Raw genomic sequence first — 27,855 nt, 5'->3', positions numbered from 1 at the left:
CCAAATGGTCAGTCCAAGAGACATCCAGGAATTTCCAGTAACCAGCCTTCCACATCTTCTAGAGCCGGGACCTCATTCTTGGTAATAGGAAGTCCATAAGATGTCTCTAAAATCGTCTATGGAGAAGAAACAAATGGCGGAAGATCGTCAGAAGAAGCAGTCCCAACCAAAGGCCAAGAAACGTCTCATCATTGAAGATAAAGATCAGCTTGAAAGATCATCGACAAAACCTCCCAAAAAGAAAACAAAGAAATATGACTCAAGTTCAAGCGACTCTGAGGATGAAACACAAATTCCACTGGTGTCCACCGATTTGTTATGTCCTATTTGTGAAAAGCGTTTTTCCCCAAGACAAGCAAGGAGAGAAATGGGCGAAGTTTCCAAAATACTTCCAGTGGTGCCAGGAGATGTGTTCATCTTCAACAAAAGTCAAAACCTTTGTTTGCGATTTCTGCCTGGATGGGTAAAAAGATGTAACTTAAGTATAAAAATGTATAAACATGTTTTCATCTCAATAAATTTATTACAAGAGATTTTAACGGTGTTTTAGTAGAATTTCCCATAAAATAAATGAGTAGATAAGAACTGGAAAGGGGGGACGGAATTAGGACACCTTTTTTGAAAAACCAAAATATGCGTTCCTTTGATTATTTTTTTTCTTTGGTCAAGAAAGATTTATTTAGTAGAATCACACCATCAGCACTAGTAGGTATGGAGTTGAGTTGCTTCAATCAGTTGTATTATTTTTAACTTTAAACAAATTTTCAGAATTGAAGATTTGGCTTAGGGGGACGGTACATGTGTTTCACATTTTAATTTTTGTAACTACACAATCATAAATATTGTAGACGTAGGAATACCTAATACAATGATAAACGTAGGATTCTAATGTCTTATTTGTCTCTCATCTTTCCACATACAGCCCGAATGCCATTTTGCTCTGTTACAGATACGCGTATTAAAACGCTCCACCAATCAGAGAGCCAAAGAAGAATCCCCAAAACCCACTATGTTGGGGGTATAGTAGACGTTTAGTTATGACGAGGGCTCGGATAATTATGCATTTTGCATATTGCATATGCAAATGCATATTTAAGGATTTTTAACTAAAAATGCATATTTCATATGCATATTTGTATGAAAATTAGTTGATGTGCATATTTTTTTTGTACCCACAACCAACACCGAGCATATACTGTATTTATTTTTCATCTCGCTTCTCTTTTCTTTATTTTATCTGTCTTTCTTCTTTCCTTTTTCCTGGATTGTATGAAATGTAGCAAGTGCGTCATTCTCACCTCAACAATCGACTGAGCTGGCAAAGCCGCGTGTAAGTTTCTTATTGCGAATGGACAACGTGTGGATGAGTTGAGTTGGTGTTTTAAGTCCACTTTATGCACAGTAAGGCTAATCGGAACTGGATCTACAGTTTAAAGTGGGATCCGAACAACTTGTACCTCCACCGGATATCGAACCCGGGACCCCTTGATTACAAGGCGACGACGATACCACTGCCCCATCGGGGAGGCAACGTGTGGATGATCTGGAACTTGATGTGTATGATGTGGCTGACATTGTTGCTCTAGAATACAGTCCACTTGTATCTTGAAAAGTGGAACGCGTGGTTCTGAATATGACTATTTATTCTAGCTGAAAACAGGAGGAGTTTCAAGTTCGAAAATTTGAGACATGTTGTTATCAAATGCAATCATGATTTTGATCTGTAGTGTATTGTGGTTCATTTAACGCAGAACTATATTAATTGAAAAATATCTGTGTAGCGAATGAGCATTCAGAATAATGCATATTCATTGCATGGCATGTAACCTTTCATAGTTTGTAATATACAGCATTTATAAATTAAACAGGTTTTTAAAGTGCATATTTAAGTACATATTTTACACTTTTTAGTGCATATTTTGCGTTTTTTAGTGCATAAGTATCCGAGCCATGGTTATGACTAAAGCGTACATTGAGAACTGCTGATATAAAAGAAAAAACTTTCTAAAACATGCATGTTCCATGCTACCAGCGCCATGGTGGTCATAATACAAACATTGTCATCTTGAAAAACATTGCAACTTACCAATAAAACGAATAAGACTAAATATATGTAACCACGTGAAGATGTTACAAAATAACATGTATGTGAAGTGTGTGGTTCTAATCATTACTTGTAAATCATCAAAAGTTTCAGATAAACTAGGTTTTGCGTACGTTTCCTAAGGTTTGAAATTTGACGAAAGACGAAAAGTGCTTACAGAAATGGCGTGTAGTTGTCCTACGACCTTCAGAGCAAAGAAACAAGTGACAAGTGTCACCACCAGAATGCAGCAGCGTGTTATTTAGATATTGAGGGGTTCTATATTATCAGCAGGGTTCTCTATTGCCACCTTGTCCTACACATTTTTGTGCAAAAATATGTAATATACCCAGTGGCGGATTAAGCTTCCTCGCCGCCCCTAGGCAAAAACTTAATGTGCGCCCTTCTCAAAAGAAAAGTAGTAACTTATTTGCAGTATTTTTACAGGCTAATATAAAAATTAGTGAACATACTGAAATAAAAAACAAAGGATAAAAATCAATAACAAACAATTCATTTTCTGTATGTGCTATATCTAAAATTATGTAATGTATTGAGAAATTAAATTCACCACTCACCACTTTTCGTGTGATGCTAGAATATTTGAAATGCTTTTCCAGTCTGAAATGCCGTGAGTTGCGATGTTTGTCTTGCCCTTGAACAACCAGCATGATGCACAATAAACGGCACCAGTGCTGCACGAATATACCAAATAATTCCGCAAGATTGATTCGCCATTTACAAGTTTACGAAAAAAAACACTATTATTTAAAAATCTTGTCTTACCTGCTATGAGTCTTTGCGATTTAGAAAAATCGTTTTCAGCATTCAGATTAATTCCACGTCTTAGAAGAATGTCAATTGTAGAGTCATTCAGACACAACTCGGCAGGATCGTCACTAACGAAATGTGCACTGTAAAGTTGCTCCTCGTTCACGCTTTTCGTTTGCAAGTTTACGATAAGCCGCCCCACTTAACTTTGTTCGCTTCATGCTGCCTGCTGCATAAAAAGAAAAAGAAAACTACCAAATCGAAAACGCACTAGCAACAAACTGAATGCACCAGCCAGAGAATCCAGTAAGACAAAACTAGTTGCGGTCCACGCGAAAGCTGCACTCACTCACTCACTTATCAGAAGTGTTTATGTGTTTATTTTTTTTTGAAGACTGGCATTGTTACAGGTGCGAGTTTCAAGCAATCAGTCTTCTTTAATGCCTGGCCATTAACAAAACCTTAGTGGACGATCGAGGGGTATGTGTTTACAAAAACAAACCAACAAAGGCTGGGCGGCTTGCATTGTCATTGTAAGCGATAAAAACCACAGCAAGGGTTAAAAACAAATTGATTGGCGCCTGAAGGAGACAGAGCAGACGAAACATTTCTTGATAACACATAAATCCGATACATCAAGGTTTTTTTCGTATGAAGCGAAAGTGTTGCAAACCGTTGATTTGAAACATTGGTTTCATAGGTCTAAATTGTCACTGTGTACATAAGACACTTTTTATTATTCTTGATATTCTGGAAAAAAGATTTGCCGCCCCCAAGAGTTGCCGCTCCTAGGCACGTGCCTAGTGGGCCTATTTGGTAATCCGCCACTACCTCGAAATATGTAAAAGGTAAAATAAAAATCCGGTCCCTGGGTACTGAATTTATTTCTCGTATATCAGCATTTAGAATATTAGTATGTTTATAAGAATAGTTTCGAACTGTTTTTCTAGTTTTTGTGGAATCCGACCTCGTCGTACCTAAGTTTTAACATTTTCGCGGATGTTCCCTTCCTGTGCTGACATCTATCGTACAAAACCTCCTAGGGGAGATGTTAAGTGTAGGTAATGGAGACGCGAGGGTAAAATGGGACACGGCAATGGAAGGCCGCAGGGGAGCTGTTCCGAAGACCCTCCGCTGAGTTTTGAAGTGATGATGATGAAGATGATCTCAATGATGGGGAAAATGGCGGTTTTTACGATGAGCACTTCTTTCCTCGCACCTCAGGCGTTGCGAAAAAGATGAATTCTCACTGGTCAGTCATTCCTGAGAACCCCACGGCTACTTTTAAGACCTAGCAATCTAGATGTGTCTGTGGTTATGACTCCAAAACAGTGTTGCCACAATCTAAGGGCAAAATTTCCCTTTGCAATGGACGGAATTTCCCTTTTCGTACAAATTTTCCCTTCATCTAAAGAATTAATAATAGTAATAGCAGCAGAAGTAGAGGTATTTTCGTTGTCCCATGCCGAGCTCCGTGGTGGAATGGTTAGTACAGCACGCTACAACGCCAGGAGTCCCGGGTTTAAATCCAGGACTGGTCATGAGTGTTCTATGTGAGTGTCCCTTCATCAATTTAATCATATCACTCATCCTAATTTTCGCGATTAGCCAAAAGTGGCAGAAAAGCGAAGTAAAATAAACCAAATCAATTACTTGAACGCATCAAGGAACTAGCACATTCCCAATTAACTTCTATCCATAGATAAATAAATTCTGAAATTAACCCATAGGAGATACAAAATAACTTTAAGGTCCTCCATATTAGCCATCAGTTATTGGAATATATCTATTTGTTATTTTCGAGTAAAAGTCTTGCATAAAATTATTTATATTTTATTACTTTTCATAATATTCATGTTTTATCTTCTGTTATTATATAATTTGCGTATTTTTGTACATCTAATTCAGGTTGTATGGGCTAATAATTGTCCTAAATACGTGTATATGCAACGTTTTGATTTATTTATCACATCGAAGATGGCTAGCTCAAATTACACAAATGTAGTTTCAATATCAGAAATTTATCAACAATGGACAATGTTGAAATAATTTAGACTTGGTTTAAAGTCTATAAGTGAAACACATTCCCACATACCTTTAACCTTAGACAAATAAACTTTGAAATCAATCCATACAGAATAAATACAATTTGTCAAATAAACTTTAAAATCAATCCATGCAGAATCAAGATATACAGAATAAATACAATTTGACAAATAAACTTTGAAATCAATCCATACAGAATCAAGAGATACAAAATACAATTTGACAAATAAACATTAAAATCAATCCATACAGAATCAAGATATACAGAATAAATACAATTTGACAAATAAACTTTGAAATCAATCCATACAGAATCAAGATATACAGAATAAATACAATTTGACAAACTTTGAAATCAATCCATACAGAATCAAGAGAAACAGAATAAATACAATTTGACAAATAAACTTTGAAATTAATCCATACAGAATCAAGAGTTACAGAATAAATACAATTTTATTTTGATTTGATTTGTTATCTGTTCGTATTGACTTGTAACGTACTTTGTTATTGTATTTAAATTAGTAATTTTGTTAGAAAATTTTGTCTATCTTTTTCTTTATTTTCCGACAAAGCAGTTTGTCAACGCTCGCGCCATCTCGCGTTGTGTACAAAAGTGTTATAATAGTGCACTGGCTTACTTCAAAAACTCTAAAGGAAGTGTTCAAAGGCGTCCCTAAGCTCGAAAGTGTACAAAAAGGTCTTTGACAGATCAGTGGCGGCGATTAGATAGGGGCGGTTGCTTCCCCCCACTTTTTGGTCCCCGCATTATGGTATTTTAATGCTAACCTTGTCTTCCAAGGAAAAGTAAATTGTCATTGCCCTCCCCCAATTTGGCACCCAATCGCCGCTGCTGTGTAAGACCCAATTTTGGTACATTTCTGATACACTTTCAGTACAAATTACTTGGAACAAATTTATACCTGGGGTGTATTTTTTCTTACAGATTAGCGAGGCAGCTTTCGTCGAAAATTAGTTAGATGGCCAGTTAAGAAAGGGAATATCCTTTGGTTTGAATCCTGGGCAAGGTATGTACCTGTCATTGTTTTTTTTTTTTACTAGTTTCACCAGTGGCTTATCCTGAGTCCAAGATCTGGGCTATCTCACTGTCACATGGTCCTAGGCTTTGAATAGAAATAAGTTTGCCAACTCTTAAGAAATCAGGTTGCCAACTCATAGAAAATCAGGTTGCCAACTCACAAGAAATCAGTTTGCCAACTCATAGGAAATCAGGTTGCCAACTCATAGGAAATCAGGTTGCCAACTCATAGGAAATTAAGTTGCCAACTCATAGGAAATTAGGTTGCCAACTCATAAGAAATCAGGTTGCCAACTCATAAGAAATCAGGTTGCCAACTCATAGGAAATTAGGTTGCCAACTCATAAGAAATTAGGTTGCCAACTCATAAGAAATAAGGTTGCCAACTCATAGGAAATCAGGTTGCCAACTCATAAGAAATCAGGTTGCCAACTCATAGGAAATCAGGTTGCCAACTCATAAGAAATCAGGTTGCCAACTCATAGGAAATCAGGTTGCCAACTCATAAGAAATCAGGTTGCCAACTCATAGGAAATCAGGTTGCCAACTCATAGGAAATCAGGTTGCCAACTCATAGGAAATCAGGTTGCCAACTCATAAGAAATCAGGTTGCCAACTCATAAGAAATCAGGTTGCCAAATCATAGGAAATCAGGTTGCCAACTCATAGGAAATCAGGTTGCCAACTCATAAGAAATCAGGTTGCCAACTCATAGGAAATCAGGTTGCCAACTCATAGGAAATCAGGTTGCCAACTCATAGGAAATCAGGTTGCCAACTTGCAAAAAATCAGGTTGCCAACTCCTGAATCACCATCATCATCTCACTGATATGAATAATTTTATTTACAATTTCTGATCGATTTTTCTCCTGTATTTTATTCTCTAGACTTCAGGCTTCGCAGATAGCGTAGCTAGCCTAGAATATACGCTCCTGCGTTTCACAATTCATCCTCATCGTCGCCATTAAGTAGAGAGGTAGAAAAGCCGCCTACAGATCTACTCAGCAGCAGCGTATCGTGAAATTTTGACCCGGTTTACTGCAACATTTCTTATTTTTATTATATATTAATTAGATATAATAGAGAAACACCAATGCAAGCATGCAAGAAAATCAAAAGCGGATGTTCGATAACTTGAAATTTTTCGCCAATTTCTATATTTTTCATAAAAATCTCCCTTTTATCTAAAACTGAACCTAGATTTCCCTGCATGTAGCAACACTGCCTGTCAAGCGTGGCATAGAAAGCAAGAAGGAACAAGCAGTGTTCTCCCGCCAACGCTGTTTGCACTCGCTTCGGCTCCCTCCCCGCATGCAGTTGGTCGTCAGAAGGGCGCGATGGGGAACGATCAGTGGCGTATTTAAACCAGCCTTGAAGTTATTTTTCTTAAATTCTGGTTTAGAAGCTTGTTTTAATAGTTTGCATAATATATAATGAGCAATTACACATACACGCTCCTCACAAAAAGTTTGGAATGTTGTTATATTCATGATAGGCACAACCTTGGAATGCAACAACACATGGTATCCGTCTGTCTGCTGGACGTTCTTTTGTTTTCTTTTGTTTGTTCCAAACTTGTGCCTAATACAGGGTGTCTCAAAAGTAATAGCGCAAACTGACACAGGTGAAAGTGCACGATAATAGAAGCAAAAAAGACTCAGTAAACATGGGTCTGCAAACGAGTTGTTTTCGAGATAATCGCGAATGTGTGATTACAAGCCGCCACTGACTTCATTGTTTGTAAACGTTGTCCTAGTTTGTTAAAATGCTAATAATGTGTGCGAATGTGTGGTTAGAAGCCGTCACTGATTGCATTTTGTAAACACCGAGTGCTTTACTCCTTGCGCGTTCCGAGATTTGCTATTTGTTTACAAAACAGAAGATTTCCGAGAGGTGGCGTTGTAATCAAACAGGATGGATACAATCAGTACACGGTCTAATCGTACTGTGAGAGTCACGTCAGTTGTGCTGTACTGAGTAGTGAAAATGGAACCTTACAGCAACGAAGAGTACATTTTACCAACTAGGACGACGTTTACAAACAACGAAGTCAGCGGCGGCTTGTAATCACACATTCGCGATTATCTCGAAAACGGCTCATTTGCAGACCCATGTTTACTGAGACTTTTTGGTACTATTATAGTATGGGGTAGACACCTATAAATCATATATTTCGCACTTTTTAACATTGCTAACGTACTATTTTGGAATGCGGAACATTTCCTAAAGTGAAATAATGCATTTCTAACTAAGATAATGTCTATTTCTTACATTTACGAGTATTTACTGTTACTTGTTATTTCGATTCTGTAACACATTATGCCGGGCGATAGCGTACTGGTTCATCGCGCGTTGTGCGAGTGTTTTGTCGATTTATGCAGTGTTGCAACCTCGTGCACCGGAAAATACCTACTTTCGTGCCCGGATTTGAAATTATGCTAATACCTCGCAAACCATTGACGTTAGCCTCACAAACCATTGACGTTAGCCTCACAAACCATTAACGTTAGCCTCACAAACCATTGACGTTAGCCCCAAAAACCATTCACGTTAGCCCCAAAAACCATTTTCCATAAGGTTAGGTTAGGTTAAGTTATATTAGGCAAGCATAGTTAAAAAAAATATAAAAAAACACGTTCTAGTGAAAACACGGCGAGTTTGAAACACTGACTACGGGGATACGTCATCTAACACAAGGAACATTGTGCTCTCGTGCAGAAAGCAAATGGCGGCAGCAGAAACAGCGTGTCGGACAGAGATTTTCGCAGAAAACAACATTCATTCGCATTAAAATGGATCAAAACTACATTACTGAACTTCCACAACGCTACAGAAAATGATTTCCGTAAGTACTTTCTCCTGTAAATTTGAAGAAATCCGTCTCCCCTATACTATAATGTTACTGACTTTCTTGCTTCTATTATCGTGTACTTTCTCCTGTGTCAGTTTGCGTTATTACTTATGAGACACCCTGCATTATAACTTTTTGTGCCTAATATTACAGTATTCCTAACTTTTTGTGAGAAATGTGTTAAAGCTAAATGTGCAAAAGTAAGTGAAAAAAGATTGGTTTACCAGCGGTAACCATGGTAACATACAGAATACGATCCTTCGCTGATGGCGTAGTGGTAACGTCGTCGTCTTTTTCGATACCCGGTGGAGGCACATAGTGGTTCGGATCCCGCTTTAAACTGTAGGTCCAGTCTCGATTATCCAATCTGTGAAAAAGTGGACTTAAAGTAACAATTTAAATGGAGAATACGCCATTGCTACCCAATAATAATTGAAATATTTCGTGTTAATTTAAAAATAGGTTGATCACAAGTGTACAGTTCGTTTACACGTGTATAAAGCTTCTGAAAAAGTTAACGGAGAATCAGGTTCCACCTTTAAGACTGAAGCGAGATGTCGAAACAAGTTTCACCACTCCTTACTCCACTCGAAAGAGCAAGATACTCCAGGTAGAGCCTGATTGGCTCAGACGAACTGACCAATCCGTTCCTGCGACGTGCGAAGTGAATTAAGTGCAGCAAATGCTCAAGACGCTGAGATACAGGTCTTTAAAACGATTCCGTTCTCTTTGCGAACGGGTCCTTCTGAAGCACTCATCCAGATGAAACAATCCTCTTTCCCAGCTCAACTGGAGAAACTGGAAGATTCCCCATTTGGAAGAAGGAGACGTTCCATACGCTGCTTCACGTAATTCCGACGATGCAATGTAACTACTATCATTCAAAAATCGCTTCTTCCAAGTTCTACATAGAAGTATTCAGTTAAATCTATTCATATGACTAGTTGATACTTGTATAGGTCTCTGTTCCTATGTTACTCTCATCAAGCAACAATGAAGATAAGGCTCATTGTACTTGGGTACAATGAGCTACAATATTCTACTAGTTTTCTACAATAATGTCTGTATTGTTGTGCAAGGCTGTCTGTAAATGTTCACTTCCAGTTCCGTTTGTTCTGCCCCGATTAGTGTATCCGTGAATAGATTTCGTGAGATTGGAAGAATTAAAGTAGATTGAAACTCAATGGGTAATTATGTAGTATTGCCCGAACACCTCTCACTCATTTATTTCGTTAATTTTATCATTGATACTTACCTATTCTGCATTGCGGAAGATTCTTTAAGGTGAAGTTATGCCCTTTTCCATAAAATAGTGTCAACTTTTCATATTACGAGTCATTATTTGTCTTCCTTGTTCGGCTTGGGTAACAGACAATATGGCGTGCACTCGTCATGGATCATCGCGCGTCGTGCTTGTGTTTTGTCGATTTGGAGTGGGTGTGCAGTGTTTCAACCTTCTTAACCGAAAAATACCTACGTTCGTGTTCATTATGTCATCACAAACCATTGACGGATAGCCCAAAAGAAACATTCACGATAGCCCCACAAACCATTGACGGATAGCCACAAAAATTATTCACGGTAGCCCCACGAACCATTGACGGATAGCCCCAAAAACCATTCACAATAGCCCCAAAAACCATTCACGATAGCCCCACGGACCATTTCCGGCAAGGTTAGGTTGGGTTAGGTTAGGTAAGCATAGTTAAAAAAAAATCGTAAAAAAAAGCACGTTTGGAAACACTGGCGAGACCGCGTGACTTTTGACGCTCGCGCCATCTGCAGGTACATAATGGAAACAACGGCTTTACAGAAAATGCAAGTTCCTTACATAAAAAGTGATTATTTCTTGTTCTGCAGCATTCTATGCTGAAGTTTTCACTTTCCGCAAAAGAAAATACCTCGAAGAACTTCGACAATGCTACAGAAACTGATTTCAGTAAGTAGTTTCTCCTGTAAATTTGAAGAAATCCGTTCGGGCGATATCGCATATTTACCACTCTATGTAACCCGCGCTTTTTAAAAATTTTGAATTATTTTTCTTCCCAGCACAATAGTGGTCGGGAGAACACTAAGTAACCTATCTACACTCTTCCCACGAAAACAGAGGTGTTCGCGCTTTTTCTCAGACAGCTTTTCAGTCGTTTACAAGCCTCTGAAGAAACCGGTCCCCTTGGCGGCACTCAGTACCGCGCGCGGGAACGTTTCCCATCTTAAATCATAGCACGCCAGCCTTGAATTTGGCAGATACAAGAAGAATAGAACAACGGTAGGAAGTTAGATATGCAAATTATTTGTATGTAGAAACCATTGCAGTACCCATACGAAATTTCAGAGTTGTCAAAATAACAGCATTCGAAGGTGACCATATTCGGTTTCATTGGTTTGAGTAAGTATGACTTTTTTGTACGTATATCTCGTAAACGTGGGAGAAACATTGAGATTTGAACAATTTTAAGAATATTTTTGTAAGTTTCCTCAAGTTGTATTTAAAACATTTGATTGTCTTTTCTGCGAGTCAGTAAGATCTTGTCTGAACACTTTGGAACAAATAATTCCTTTCTGAGCCCATATAAGTTGTACCATTTCAACACGTTTTTAAAAATACGTTGCAAATTTTGTGAATGGTGAGTTCATATTTTATTCATTAAATGGTAAAGAATAATAATTTGGTACATTTGCTTCAAGAGTGTAAGCTTGTAATTATGAGACACTCTTCTCATTTTTTAAAAGTTTTTTTTAAAAATATAATAGCTAATAAAAATGTCCGAAATTGACATGTTTACGTTCATATACACTTCATTTCCTGTAAGTGCTAGTGTAATTAAATATCTATTTGCATCACAAATTAACGTAAATAATATTGGCTTTGATGGGGCGGCACCAAGGACGTATTTAGGGGGTTCCAGGGGGTCCGACCCCCCGAAAGATTTATCAAGTACTAAAATTAAATAATGAAAAATATATTAGTTTAGCCTTTGTAGTATGATTTCCTCTGAACCTATTGGAAGACAAGGATTATATTGGAATCACGCGGCTTTGGAGGACAGGAAGGACATATTTAGAGGGTTCGGACCCCCCCCACCAGAATGACTTATTAAGTACGAAAATTAAATATAATGAAAATATACTCGTTTAGCATTTGTTGCATAATTTCCTCTGAATATATTGGAAGACAAGGATTATATTGGGATCATATGGCTTTGAAGGACAGGAATGACGTATTTAGGGGAATCCAGAGGTGCGGACCTCCCCCAAAAGACTCACCAAGTACTAAAATTAGGTAATGAAAAAATATTAGCTTTTTATGCATAATCGATGATTAATAATTTCTTCGGAACTTTTTACAAGGCAAGGATTATATTGGGATCATACGGCTTTGAATGACATTACAAAGAAGATTTATGTACACTACTACTCAATATGCATAAAATATTAATCAGAAACTTACTTCTCTCCAACTGCATGTAACATCATTTTTGTTATTCGATAAATATTCATCTATTTGACATTAATTTTATGTAAATTATTCCGATCTTAACTACAGGTAAGCTACGCAATGAATATGCGCTGTTATATCTCTATTCTTATACAGTCTTTTTATCTATTCGTGTAATAATAATATAATGTTAATTTATGTATTGTAATTAGTATTTTTTTATTTAATATAATTATTTTAATTTAAACATCATTATTATTATTCCTGAGACACTTGGTTCGCCCCCCCCCCCGAAACATATTTCTAGATACGTGTCTGTGCGGCACTGAATGTCGCTCGCGGACATTTGTGCTAATATAAGGACGAGGATGACGGAGGGTTAAACCATGGGTTTACATTTTATATTGTTTGGTATGAGCATCGTTTGGAAGTAACTACGTAGTAATTAAGGTTACTTTTTCGAGGAAATCCAACTGTAACTAGTTACTTTTAAAAGTAATTAGCTGTAACGGTAAAAGCTACTTTTTCAATAGAAGTAACATTGAGATGAATACAGAATTACAGTTTAGTAGTATTATGCGAAGCTCGGTGACGGAGTGGTTAGCACAGCGCGCTATAACGGCAGGGGTCCCGGCCGCGTATTTCACATATGCACATTGAAATAGAGATTGGGGGTGTGGCTTGTAATGGAGACGTTTCTGGTTGGCTGGTCTATTTTTTCTTTATTGAGTACTTCTATGGCGTGCCTAACAATTGACTGCAGGCTTGAACTTGTTGAATGATGTAAACCACTTATATTTTCCTTTTCCATCTATTTTCTACTTTTTATACATTGCTTTGATCTTTTCTACATCTTTCTATTGTAGTTCACTTTCACTAAATCCATAGTTATCCTCCAGCGATTTATTTATATTTCTTCACCTTGTGCTGCCATCTACTTTTCTTTTTTGAAACTCCTCTCTTTTCATCTTGTGTTATTGTTTCCAGTGTGCAATATCTGGTTTGTAACAACTTTTTTACAAAACAAATAGCATCGCGCTTATATAGTCGAAATTAAGGTTTTGGCGCTACTCAAGGTTTTGACCGATTTTTAAAGTAAGAATTAAAAATGTTCCTTGTTTTCATCTGACGAAAAGCGGAAAATGACCCAATATATTACATAATTGTATAAGAATTTTCATCGAACGCAACATTTTAAAAATTATTGCGTCTTTTATTTCCAATGAGAAAGTCTATTCGCTTTTCGGTGTATTGATTACTATCCGATTGCGTTGTATTTTTCCCACTAGATGGTTCTGCTTGTAGTCTGTGGTTTACAGAAAGTGTTCGCACAAGTCAATGAAATAAATGCCAGTGTCCTATCCTGTATCATTGAGGCAGTCTGCTAGCCAATAGGGAGCATTCATACACAAAACCACGCCCCCAATCTCTATGTCAATGTGCACATGTGAAATACGCGTCCCGGCCTGGGAATGGATCTTCTTTGTGAGTGTCCCTTCAACAGTTTAATCATATCATCCTCATCTTCGCGATTAGCCAGAAGTGGCAGATAAGTGAAGTAAAATCAAATCAATCATATCAAATCAATCATTTAAAAAATAGGGAGTGACTTGTCAAACACCCTGTATAAATTAGGGAATGCAAACGGGAGAAGAATTAGCCAAAAAAACGCCTCCACCACCGTGTCTTAATTGCAGTTAACAAACCTTCTCTTAAGCCGATTATAAATCTTTCTCAAATTCAAATTAAAGCGAAGAATAACTCTGTTCGATGAACCCTGATTAAAATTCTTTCTTTTGGAATTATCCGATTGTTCGCTCAGGAGGGAAATGAAGGGAATAAATAGAATTTAATTACTCCGAAAGTTCTTTTCAAATGAAAGAATTAGAGCATGGAAGGAACTTCAAAAGATTTCTCGGCAAACGTCCAAATGAATGTTTTTTAAAGCAACATTTCTTGGTGACTTGTATCCTGATAGAAGAGTGTTATTTAAGCAGAGGGTGGCGCATTGTTGCCTATCTACGAACTTCAAATTACAACCGAAAGACCGTGACTGCTTGTATAGCTCGACCACAAGGAAAAAAACCTTCCCTCAAAAGCGTTCGCGCATTTTCCCTGCCGTTATCGGTCCTCGGGGCAGTGTTGCCAGGTCAGACGTGAAAAAATCGGGAGATTGTTCCTTGGGAAACCAGAAGATCTGCTACAAAATCCGATGATCTAATAGTAGCGGATGATCGACCTTCTCGGGGGCGGCATAGGCGTGCGCACTGGGGGGCAAGAGGATGTCTGCAGATTTTTTTCCAGCGAGGGGGAAACAATGTATTTTTATCAGGCGGGTAAACGAGGCACATTACCCCGTAATAATGTTGCCCTCTCAGAAAACACCAGTTGAGTTTGAAATTATCACGTTCCTACATCCCTATTATAATAATGGATGTAAATTACTGTAACTGAAATCAACTCATACGTCTGAAATAATAAGTACTTTTATGTCAACATTCATTTTCCAGAAGGGGACGGGGTGGCGACCATCCTTGCACTTCCTTCTGGACGTCCATGCCGCTTTTTAATTTTGTAGAAAATTAAGTATTTAAGTATAGAATAGTATATTAAGGATATAAAATTAAGTATTTTCAAGCCGATGAAAGTTCCAAGCAACTACGGGGGAGGGGGTGCATTATTTCCTTTGTAATTGAACTATGCCGCTTCGTTCTCTAGCAAATTTCTTGTTATTAACACATGCTTTATTCGTCTGTTATGCTGCCTCTATGTTGCTGCATTTAATATATAATACACACACACACACACACACACATACATATATAAAATAATTTGCCCACGCTACGAAGTCAGTATTTCTACTTAGTAAGGCAAGGACGTTTCACTGTGTTTGTGTCACATCATCCATTTCATCAGTTTTTCATTCATCCATATTGTCGTACTTACCCGTAGAGGCACAAAAGCGACGTAAAATAACTAAAGTAGAAATAGAGTTTAGGGTGGGATAAAATACAGCCATCTAGAAATAGTAATGTATATGGACGTCCGCAGGATTTTTTCCAGGCAGGGGCAAGGAAGGCACATTTTTTCCAATAATAGTGTTGTTCCCTCAAAAAACATTGCTTAAATTTCAATGTATCATATTCATGCAATAATTAACACACATTATTGCAGCTGAAATGAAATTATATGTGAAAAATATATAATTTTTGGTTGACTTTCATTTTCCAGGGGGGCCACGCCCCCCCCTTCCGGACCCCCATGGTAATGTAGTAATAGTAATAAAATAATAATAATGTCCTAGCACATCGTTTGGCATAATTTCCCAGTTCAAACAGCACTTTTCATGGCTGAGTGGAGTTCCGCTCTCCCCTCCATGTTCAAGTAAGGTGACCAGGAAACTTGTTTTTGAGCAGGCCGTCGGAGGTGCCATAGCAATAGTTTATTATGGAATCCTACCGAGAAATCAATAGGTCTGGCAACACTGACGTTGGCCGCTCTGAAGCCTCCTTCTTCCTGTCTTTTTCCCCCACCCGCCAGCGCGATGGGGTCTGCGCAGGTTTCTTTCCTTGTGGTTCCACTATAGTAACTTTATATCCTTATGAAATAAAAGTATACACGTACGCATTTAATGCAGTGTATAATGTGAACAATGCGGACATCAATGCAGCTCTAAATGTCTTCCTTCTGCTTGGATGCACCGTGGGAAGGCTTTCACGACGCGCGTCTCAACAATGGGAAAGTATAGGAAAAATGAGAGGTTTCAAATATTTGGCAAGACTGCTAAATATGGGGGATGGAAATCTAAGAAAAAACTCGCGATACAAGCACAGAACATTGACCTAAAGGAACGCCACTGGGTAACAATGATAAAGAGGGAACTGTACACCATAGGGCTGGGGTGGATTTGGGAAGAAGGAGCCGAGGGGCATGCAGGAAATGAGGATCATACGGGACAGATTGGAGGACATCAGCAAACAAGACAGTTTGGCAGAATGTGCGGGGAAAGTATCTTTAATTACGGCACAGATCGTGGATGGGGATAGGCAATGGGGAAGGCGAAAATACGTAGACGTGTGTGGAGCGAGTGACAGGACGGGTTTGGCATGGTTCAGGCTAGGGGGCGGACACAATTCAACCGCGTGAGAGAGGACGGGAGTGCAGAATGTCCAAAGTGTGGGGAAGACGAGACGAAATTCCACATACTCCTCCAGTGCAAACAGCAGAGGCTAGATGAAAATACATAAGGGATATGAACGAATCAAAAATGGAGGGCTAATGAGGGCCATTACGGGGAGGGAAATGGCTGGAAGGGACGAAACCCAAGTAAGGGACCTGGGAACCTTCCTACATTGCGTCTGGACAAAGAGAGTGAATAACTTGAGGGACGGGAGTGAAAGTCCCTGAGAGCGGTGTGCAGAAAGCGGCTTTTTGACAATATAATAACTAGTGCTATAAGTGTAAAATTATGAGAAATATGAAACAAATTGATAGATTGCAGTGAGAGAAGAACCCACAATTAGTATGAAAGGTAATGTTGAACATGTGAGGGCATAAAGAGAGGGGTTATGGGGAGGGGGGGTGGAGAAGAAAGGGAAAAATCTTCATTGATGGATGGAAGTGTGTGTGTGCAGCCGCATAGGCTCATACTGAAATAAACCTATATTCCATTCTATTCTATGTCCTGTGGAATAGCGTGTATTTCACGCTGACTGACTGTTAACAACATTACCCGCGTCTCTCCACTGTTTAACCCACCTAAGAATGCTGTATGTCTCTGGAACTGGTGCATAGCGATCCACAGTGCTCGGTGCTTGTTTGCATTAAGGCTTCCACCGCCGCAATCCGCGTCTGCACCGGCCAACGCTTCATGGTACGCTAATTATCCTCCCCTACTCTCCACGGACGTAGGTATGCCACCAGTGATGTGCGTCTACGCGTAAACAACGATAGTCTACATTCTACACGTAGACTATTTTATACACGTAGATTACGTAATCTATGTAAACAACATGGCGAAAGGTGATAACTTAGCAAAGGGCGCCTTGGAAGTAAAACAGAATTATACTGCGTATCAGTTGCTGATGTGTGAGGAGAACTTTTCACACTCTTTCTTCCAAATTCGAACAATTGCTCACCTAGGAAGAAATCTAATATAGGAAATATTGTAGTGTTCTATGGGAAAAAGACCATTCTTGCCACACGACTGCCATCTGTTGTTGTTTTTGCATACTATTTATCTTCTTCCATAGTTGATAATAGAAGAGAAGAGAAATTTTGTTGTAAATAGTATTATTTTAATTTCGTTAGGAACCAATATAGTTGAAAATGTCACTTTCCCTTCATGAAACTAAGCTTATATTACATTTCTTGGATCTGAAATGAAAGAAAGTAATAATTATTTTCCCACAATTAACGCATGCGCGCAAAATACGCCTCTGAGACAAAGTATTGCTGCCAATGAATGTGACACGCAACAAAGTTCGTACTTTCTGTTATTATTAGTGTTCCATTATTAACGTTCAAACGTTTTGCGACCCTCGGTATTATGCATTTCGTTATTCACACTAAGAAGTTGATGCAGGGTGATGATATGATGAAATTAATGAAGGGACAATCACAAGGCCGACACCCAGGCCAGGATTCGAACCTGATAACTTCGGTGGCAAGATCGAAAGTCGACCACTTAACACGCTCCGGCACCGAAACCCAATCTACTTTCTCTCGAGTGTGGAAGTGAGATCTCATTCCCGGCTAGCCCTCGTACATAATACGTCCTTCAGCAGCAAACCGTGAGAATTTAGTTCTGCTGGAGCTTAACAGGTGGCACCACCGGGTGGAGTATATCTTTCTCCGCAGTCCGCGTGGTTTTCTCGATCTCGCGATAAATCTCGAACCCAGCTCCCTCCGGTGTCAAAGATAAAGGATTGATGTGCTCCGCAGGGGAAGTTGGTAAACGAACTCTGGGATTCTTTACTCACGTGAGCTGGAAAAACGAGGAAGATAGGGAAGCTGCTGAAAGTGAAACCAGAAAAGATTTTGTAAAGAAGAAGGCATCGAGAGAATCGTAAATAAAGTATTTAATTGAAAAACTGAAAGAGGACGATTTCGTAAACGGTATCTAACAAAAATAGAAGAAAAAAAAAAGGATTTGAGAAAAGATGGGAGTAAAACTGAATCACTGGACAAAGTTACCAAGAAGCTGTATCTCAGCAAAGCGCCTTGATCACAATTTTCAACTAATAATGGACGAAAAACTCAACATAACTTGCTGAATATGAACTGCAGTGTTGTATTTAGTAATTTTGTTTCGCAAGGCAGGGTATTTTTTCCAGTAGAGCCAAACGAAGCATATTTTCCCCCATAATAGTGTTGCCCTCAAAAAATACCCCTCCAGGTTGAAGTTATGTTCCTCCAACCAACTTACAATAATTAACATGTGTGAAATACAGGGTGTCCACAATTAAAGTTGCCTTACTCGGAGCCCTGCAGCCCTTTCGAAGCTACGGATTGTGGTAAAACTTGGTATAGATGCTATGGAGACTACGGGGAAGTGAATGCTGACGTAAAAAAAATAGTTCAAAATTTCACCACCAGGTGGAAATGTGGCGCATATAATTAAATTTCTCCTACTCAGAACCCTCTGGAGCCCGTTTAAAGGAAAGGATTGCAGTGAAACTTTGTATAGAAGCTATGGAGACCATGGGAAAGCGAGTGCTGATGAGAATGAAATAAAATTGTTCAAATTTTCACCACCAGGTGGAAATGTGACGCTTAGAATTAAATTTCCCCTTCTCAGAGCCCTCTGGAGCCCGTTTGAAGCAACGGATTGTGGTGAAACTTGGTGTAGATGCTATGGAGACCATGTTCCATGAGAATAGTTCCAATTTTTACCACCAGGTGCGAGCGTTGCGCTGAAGTAGCAACAACCAATAATTTGAGTTTATGTCGGGACAGCTAGTGGTAGCCTCGTCGCCTTGTAATCAAGGGATCCCGGGTCCGATACCCGGTGGAGGCGCATAGTGATTCGGATACCACTTTAAACTGTAGGTCCAGTCCCGTTTAGCCTTTCAGTGCAGAAAGTGGACTTAAACACCAACTCAATCAATCGGTCAATTATGTCGGTACAGCATTATTCAATATGCGCCCTGCCAGCGTGAAGTGTAAGACAGTATGATCAATGGTCGCACGAAGCATTTTCCGGAATATTTACTGTGCACAAGATTTTAGCGCCACATTGCCAGCTGGTGGTGAAAATTTGAATTATTTATTTTCTTCGTCAGCATTCGCTTCTCCATGGTCTCCATATCCACTCTACCAACTTTAAGCTCAATCCCATGTTTCCAAAGTGCTCCAGAGGTGTCTGAATAAGGAAAATATAATTCTATGCGCCACATTTCCACCTGGTGGTGAAAATTTGAACTATTTGTTTTAAGTCAGCATTCGCTTTCCCATAGTCTCCAAAGCATCTGTACCAAGTTTCAGCTCAATCTGTTGCTTCGAATGGCCTCCAGAGGGATGTAAGTAGCGCAACTTTAATTGTGCGCAGCCGGTATATAATTGGTTGGTATTAATTTTCTAGGCGGGGCGTACCGCTCTTGCCCCCCATTCCGGACGCCAACGCCAAAAGCTGGTCGTAAATTTATGGGGTTGGGAACACTGCACAAGCGAAAAACAATGAAGATCTAATACAGAATAATAAGTAGAATGAAATTAAGCATACAATACAAAAAGAAAGTCAATCGCGACCAGGGTGCGAAATCCGGGGGGGGGGGAGTTTTCCCCCAACCAACAGTCTTGGCCTCAAAAATCCTCCCCACCAAAAATTTCCGGGGAGGAGAGTTTTTGTTATAACAAACAAAAGATAAGCAATTACTTCTAATTTCAAAATATACTAAGAATAATATCGAAAACAGACACAAATTAGTGTAACAAATCTACATAAATACACACAATAAAAGTAAAAAAAGAATGCAAAACAATAATAACAATGAAATCTAATTAATTTATATTAACATGAAGCAAAAACTAAACAAAAACTTACACATAATAAAACCACTTCATAACATATTAACATCTTTACCAGTTAGTAAAGGAAGTTAGCTGCTTTGCAATATCTGATATGTATAAAAGTAACAAATTAATTTCTTTTATGTAATTAATAATAATAGTAATAATAATAATATATTTTAATTGAGTAATTTATTTTTACTTTTAATAACACTACAAATATGTATATCGTATAATTTACACATGTTTGTGAGGGAGCTAGACTGTAGATGAATTTCCTTCCCCCCCCCACCCTACCAGTTTTCAATGATTTCGCACCCTGATCCCGATTGAACCTTCTCAAAGGCTCCAAAGGTTCCAACGGAGAATTGAACCAAGCCAAGACACCCTTCAATGATTTCGAAACTGATAATATAAATTGCAATTCCTTATGATGTCGTAAATATGCAGATGACCTTAACAAATTAATAAACCGAAACATTTTCCGAACCAGTGTTTGATTTGATTTGTTGTTTTAAGTCCACTTTATGCACAGTAAGGCTAATCGGGACTGGACCTACAGTTTTTTAAAGTGGGTTCCGAACCACTTGTGTCTCCACCGGGTATCGAACCCGGGACCCCTTGATTACAAGGCGACGACGCTACCACTGCGCGTTCGGGGAGTCTCCGAACCAGTGTTGTCTTCTCGAATCATGTTTCAAACTGACAATTTGGAAACAACCGTAATAGGGCTGGTTCCACAAATGCACACAGATGCCCCCACGGTCGCCCCACTCAACAAATTGCCTTCGCCGTAAGATCTGTAGAATGGGGGAGGTTTTGTGAGGTTCCTTTTTCCTCCGCTAGTCGGCGCCGGCTGACTTAGAAGCAGTGATGTGCGTCTACGCGTAAACAACGATAGTCTACATTCTACACGTAGACAATTTTATACACGTAGATTACGTAATCTATGTAAACAACATGGCGAAAGGTGATAACTTAGCAAAGGGCGTCGTGAAATTAAAATAAAATTATAATGCGTATCAGTTGCTGATGTGTGAAGAGAACTTTTCATACTCTTTCTTCCAAATTGGAACAATTTCTCACCTAGGAAGAAACCTAATATAGGAAATATTCTAGTGTTTTATGGGAAAAAGACCACTCTTGCCTCACGACTGCCATCTGTTGTTGTTTTTTGCATACTATTTTATCTTCTTCCATAGTTGATAATAAAATATAAGAGAAATTTTGTTGTAAATAGGATTATTTTCATTTCGTTAGGAACCAATATAGTTGAAAATGTCACTTTTCTTTCATGAAACCCTTGAAAAATAATTTTAATGCACTTTAGATTGTCTACGTAGTCTATGTAAACTACAACCCAATGTAATCTACGCGTAGATTACGTGTAGACAACGCATGTAGACGTAAACTTATAGTCTACGGCACATCACTGCTTAGAAGCAAATAAGAACTGCTGGTTGTGGTCAAATTTCACCGCTGAGCTTTCGCACGTGGCCTCTAGTGTCCACATGGATTAACTGACAATTTCTCAAACGTGTAAATTAAACTGGTTTTTGCTTCTTTTTTAGTCTCTTCAGGGAACGCATTAACTAGGGATGGCCAGATCCGGATCCGGATCCAAAAAATTTCGGATCCGGATCCGTTTGGTCATCCCACATGAGCGCTTCTTTGGAAAGTAAGAATGTGTTTATAACATATTGTTACCTGCGCGATTTGTAATTAATACTCTTACAAGGGAGGTTATCTAAGTGTCCCCATCCGGTTTCCATGAAATTTGGCAGGTGTATGGAGGGGCCCAAAGGAACAAATACGTGTTTTTGTGTTTCAGCTAAAAAACGGATTTAGGGGGCAACCCCCCCCCCCCACTCAAATGTCAAGATGAGGAGAAATTGAAGTGGGGATCTGACCCCGAAACCACGTAAATATGGCATAGGAAGAAAGAGGGTGCATAGGGTCCCTCTATACACCTGCCAAGTTTCATGGAAATCGGAGGGGGACACTTAGATAAGCTCCCTTGTTAGTCTTACACTTTGTAATTATAGAACACTGCATATATTATAATTTTTTTTTTTAATTTTTAAAACTGTAACTGTAGAACAATTGTATAATTTTTGTATAACATTTCTATCTTGTTAAATGTGTTAAAGGTTTCATCCTGGAATGGAATGTCTCACATTTATGTGTGTTTCCATTTCCAATACATTCGAATGAATGCATATTCGTTTCAATGGCATTTACAAAATCACCTCTGACATTTTATGTTAAACAAGTAAGATTATTTTTGTGCACGAGTGTGTTAGCCGATACGTAGCAAAGTATTTTAGGAACAACACTTGAAAAAAAAAATCTTGTAGGACTAACAAATGAAAAATTTATTTGTAATCGAAGATCATAATACCTTTTAAGGTGTGGTATATTATAATGGGATTGAGATACGAAACTCTCGGATCCGGATCCGTTTGGCCATCCCTAGCATTAACCACAAGAATTTAGCTGACTTACTTACATAATATTGTTACGTCAAATGTCAATATTTGATGTGATGATATTTCAGCTGTTCCTACCTGATCATGGACGTTAGTTTCATTCATTTTAATGCCACTGCTGAGAATAGTTTTTCAAACTCTGAAGAAAAAAATAATCTTTTGTTACCTACAGAGGTCACATATGTACATAATTTTCCAACAAAGTTTCAGATGGTCACGATAGGCACTGTAACAGTTCTTATATTGTACAGGGTAATTCAAAATAAAGGGTGAAAATAAAAACAGTTATTATGACGTTCCTATTTATGATAGGAAATCAGACAAGGCATCAACATGAGGAAAAACTGTGGAAGTTTTACTCACATGACGCATGTTATAACGATTCAACGTGGGACCACGTGTAATGCGGTCAACATCCGAACGATAATCCAGTACTTGCTATGCACGAGACAGCAAGTCGTTGTCAACGGTTTCGAAGGCACTAACAATTCACAGTTGTAATTTTGGCAAATCTTTCGGAAGGGTGAAATATGTGCATTACTACCAAAACGCATATGGAAATGTCTGCACCATTGTGAGTGAATCAGATCCTCATAGCTCCACCGTACAATACGCCATCTACTGGTCACTAGCCATTTTGCAACACTGGCGATCCTGGTGGAACAGCGGCAAAGCAGCATAAGCCCACTTAGTGAGAAGAAACTTCCAGAGTTTATATTTATATTGAGGCCAGTGATGTGCCGTAGACTATAAATTTACGTCTACATGCGTTCTCTACACGTAATCTACGCGTAGATTACATTGGGTTGTAGTTTACATAGACTACGTAGACAATGTAAAGTGCATTAAAATTAATTTTCAAGGGTTTCATGAAAGGAAAGTGACATTTTCAACTACATTGGTTCCTGACGAAATGAAAAGAATCCTATTTAGAACAAAATTTCTCTTCTCTTCTCTCATCAACTATGGAAGAAGATAAATAGTATGCAAAAAACAACAACAGATGGCAGTCGTGAGGCAAGAGTGGTCATTTCCCCATAAAACACTAGAATATTTCCTATATTAGGTTTCTTCCTAGGTGAGAAATTGTTCGAATATGGAAGAAAGAGTATGAAAAGTTCTCCTCACACGTCAGAAACTGATACGCAGTATAATATTATTTTTATTCCACGGCGCCCTTTGCTAAGTTATCACCTTTCGCCATGTTGTTTACATTGATTACGTCGTCTACGTGTATAAAATAGTCTACGTGTAGACTATCGTTGTTTACGCGTAGACGCACATCACTGATTGAGGCCTTGCCTGATTTTCTATCACAAAGAGTAACGTCATAATAACTGTAAAGTTGCACCATTCATTTTGAATTACGCTGTATTTTGAAATAAAAATATGCGCTAAACATTTTTTCAAATTTGTCCGAATTAGTTCTTCCCTTTGATCATCTTTTCTGCAGACGATAGTTTACCGCAATTCTAGCCGCAAATTTTTCATTCTCGTTCTTGTCAGATTCAACGTTTTCCTCTTAAATGGGCGAAGCATGTGCTAACAAGGCATTTCCATTTCTTATCGAGGATCGTACCAGCGTACAGCCTCAACGGTGCATTCTACGATGACAATTCAAGCAATTTACAGAGAAACAAACACGTTTCCAACAACTTTCCCCTTTTTCCTTTTTTCGCTATCTGAACGAAGTTGTCTTATGCTGTCGGACTTTTGAATCATCCTGTACATACGTAGATTGTAAGAAAGACAACTATTGTTAGTTTGACGCTATTTTTGGTGCCACAGATTTTGAACATAGCTGAAACGCTTATTTTTAGACTCTATGATACATAGGCGTGCGCACGGGGGGGGGGCAAGGGGGCAATTGCCCCCCTAATCATGGACATCCGCAGATTTTTTCGACGGAGGAACAAGCAAGGTATTTTACCGTGGGGTAAATTACCCCGATAATAGTGTTGCCCCTTCAAAAAACACCACTTGAATTTGAAATTATCGCATTAATGTAAATTACTATGACTGTAATCAAATTATACGTGTGAAATATATACTTTTAGGTTGACATTCGATTTCAAAGGGGAAGGTGTGGCCATCCTTGCCCCCCCTTCCTGACGCCCATGTTCCTACATTATTATACAGAGAATTCCCTGACATTCGCTACGAGACTCGGCGGCATGTGGCCCGGCATCAGAGCTTGTCCTTCCCGGTGAACGGGGTCCGCGACAGCCCCACGCTACAGTCTGTTTTTTTCGCTCTCTTTCCCTTTCTGTTGACGTTGCAGACTGACGCCAGTATAATCCTCCCTCGGAAGTTCTGTTGTGTCGTGTCCGTGTGTTGAAGATTGTGGATTAATATGGCACCACAAAAGTTGACATTACAACAAAGGATTTTACTTGTCGAGTGTTACTTCGGAAAGAGGAATTGTGGAGAAGCGCGACGACGTTTTGCAACGAAATTTCCTGGTGTTCCCGTTCCACAAAGGACCACTATATTAAACCTCGTAAAATCTAAAAAATAAAGTATACAAAGACAATCCGCACACCATCCGTGAGTTAAAAGAGAGTATTGTACGAGAAATCGGGAGAATTACAGTAGACGAACTTGCACGTGTAAATGCCAATTTCCTTCGGAGATGCTAGGAGTGTGTTGCAGCAGAGGGACATCATTTTCAACACCTTCTGTGGTCAAGGTTAGTACACAATATGAAAACTGTAATTTTAATGGCCGACTCTAGCGACTGTCGCGGACTCCGTTCACCGGGAAAGACAAGCGCTGATGCCGGGCCGCTTGCCACCGAGTCTCGTAGCGAATGTCAGGGAATACTCTGTACTTTCACCTTGAAATTTAGTGTAGAGGAATCTTATCGCGGTTATTGAAGGCTACTCCTAAAGAAAATAAAGTATTTTTAAGCCTATGAAAGTTCAAAGCAACTAGGGGGGAAGGAGTTGCAGTGGCGCAACCACAGGGGGCCAATGAGCATTGCCCCTCCCCAACCTTGGACGGAAATCAATTCTAGGGGGGAAAACGTTGAGGTAAAAGAAAGCAAGACTAGTAGAATCTAGGAGTAGCAGGACAAAACGATACTCAAGATGGAATTAGTTTTCACGTCTTTCTTTCACTATTTCGTCCAGACGGCCAAGAGTACATGGGGGGCATAAAGGGGAATTGCCCCCCCTCATCAAATTTTATACAAATAAAAATATATTTCGTAAATTTCTGCTTTTCTTATAGTCTTGTCAAATTCTGAGCCATAGCTACGGAGCGGTGGGAGTTGGCCCTAGGAGTAGAACGATCAAATTTTAAAAAAAAATGTAAAAGAGAATACCATGGCACCGCATGAAAATTTTTGATCCATATTAAATCAATATTGTTTTCAGTTTTCTAAAATTTGAATGTAAAATGTTTTCATGCTCGCTTCGCTCTCAATTTTATTGTTTGTTGTAATGCATTGCAAATTACCAGAGAGAGAAGTTATAAGTACTTCAGACTCTTGCTGCTAAACAGTTTTGTCTTTAATGCATGAAAACAATTGTTTGAACACAATATATATATATATTGGTTTATACAGAGTGACAAGAAATAACCCGTACAAAGTTTGGCGTATCCTGCCAAGAATGTAGTGCACCGTAGCCAAATAATTGTTGTGTTATTGGATTCTCCATAGTCTTTTGTAACTGTACCTGTTGTTTCGGCTTCATAACGATTACAGTTTTTGTGTTTCAGACTGTCAACCAAACGCAGTGCAATTTTGGAACTGTGGCATCAAGGAAAGCGTCAATGTGAAATTGTTTGTTTGCAGGGTGTTCCAAAAATGACAGTCTCAGACTCAGTTCAGCGATTCAAGGAGCTAGGCCATGAAGGCGACCGTTCCGGAAGAGGAAGAAAGCCTACCGTTAACACGTCCCAGAACCGCAAGATCAACAAAAAGCGAGTTCAGCGAAATCCGAGGGACTCCATGAGAAAAGTCGCCTGTGAGATCGGGATCAACCGCGAATCGGTGCGGCAAATGGCGAAAAAGAACCTCAACATCAAGGCGTACAATCTCCAAAAAGTTCAGCTTCTCACGGACGAAAGCAAGCGTCTGCGACTCAAAAGATGCCGCCCTCTGAAGCGCCGGGCCGCAGGTCAGCAATGGGAGCGCATTCTCTTCACAGACGAGAAGCTGTTCACCGTGAAGCAGGTGCACAACCACCAAAATAACAGGACCTGGTCTGCAGAGGCTCCCAGTACCTCGTCCATCGTCGAACACCGCCAAAATTCGCAGTCGGTCATGGTGTGGGGCGGAATTTGCGCAAGCGGCAAGATGCCCCTGGTTTTCGTGGTTCAAGGGGTCAAAATCAACCAAGAAGTGTACCGCCACAACATTCTCGAGAACGTCGTCCTTCCGTGGGCCCAGCAGCACTTCGGCGATACGCAATGGACATTCCAGCAAGACTCTGCTCCGGCCCACAGGGCGAAAATGACGCAAGCGTGGTGCAGAACCCATTTTCCGGACTTCATCGCATCGACGGAATGGCCGCCCTACTCGCTGGACCTCAACCCAATGGACTACAGTGTCTGGTCGATTTTGGAGGTCAGGATATGTGCTAAACGCCACCACAGTTTGGAGTCGCTGAAGCAATCGCTGCGTCATGAGTGGAACCGATTGTCGCCCGTGGACCTGCGGCCCATCGCCCAAAATTTCAAAGCCCGTTTGGACCTCTGTATCGCCACCCAGGGAGGCCACTTCGAAACCGGCTGAACATCATGTTCCTAAGGTCCCATGTCATTGTTCTGCAGTGTTGTTTTGCTCAATTGTTTCGGTTTAATAACTTTATGATCACAAACATTAGTACGGGTTATTTCTTGTCACCCTGTATACACCCACGCATATACCCATGGGCGGACTTTGAGCTTTTGCTTTGGGTGGGGGGAGACTCTGGGAGAAGCATATGATGTACCTGAGGGTTATTGAATATCCCCTATTTTATAAGGGGTTCGGAGGCCTTCCCCCGGAAATTAAAAACAAACAAAAAAACAACTTAAAAACACTGAGTTTTAGGCCTTTTAGATTTGAAAATGTTAAATTTCCTCGCTTAAGTAAACAAATATTAATTAGTATATTGGTGGTCAGTTTTAAAAGAAGCA

At 39.4% G+C, this 27,855-nt stretch overlaps 1 protein-coding gene across 1 annotated transcript; it reads left to right on the top strand.

Annotated features, from left to right (window-relative positions):
* Window positions 1–100: 100 nt before the first annotated feature.
* Window positions 101–27,469, top strand: LOC145999735 (uncharacterized). The gene is made up of 2 exons (XM_083137015.1): window positions 101–301; window positions 26,528–27,469. Exons 1-2 carry the CDS (start codon window positions 101–103, stop codon window positions 27,467–27,469), a joined length of 1,143 nt encoding a protein of 380 aa, XP_082993141.1.
* Window positions 27,470–27,855: the final 386 nt, after the last annotated feature.

This window comes from Lepisma saccharinum, chromosome 15 (genome assembly GCF_977018435.1).
Source record: "Lepisma saccharinum chromosome 15, izLepSacc3.1, whole genome shotgun sequence".
In the NCBI taxonomy this organism is placed as follows: Eukaryota; Metazoa; Arthropoda; class Insecta; order Zygentoma; family Lepismatidae; genus Lepisma; species Lepisma saccharinum.
Note: the sequence above shows the minus strand (reverse complement) of the source record. Positions and strands in the feature narration are given on the sequence as shown.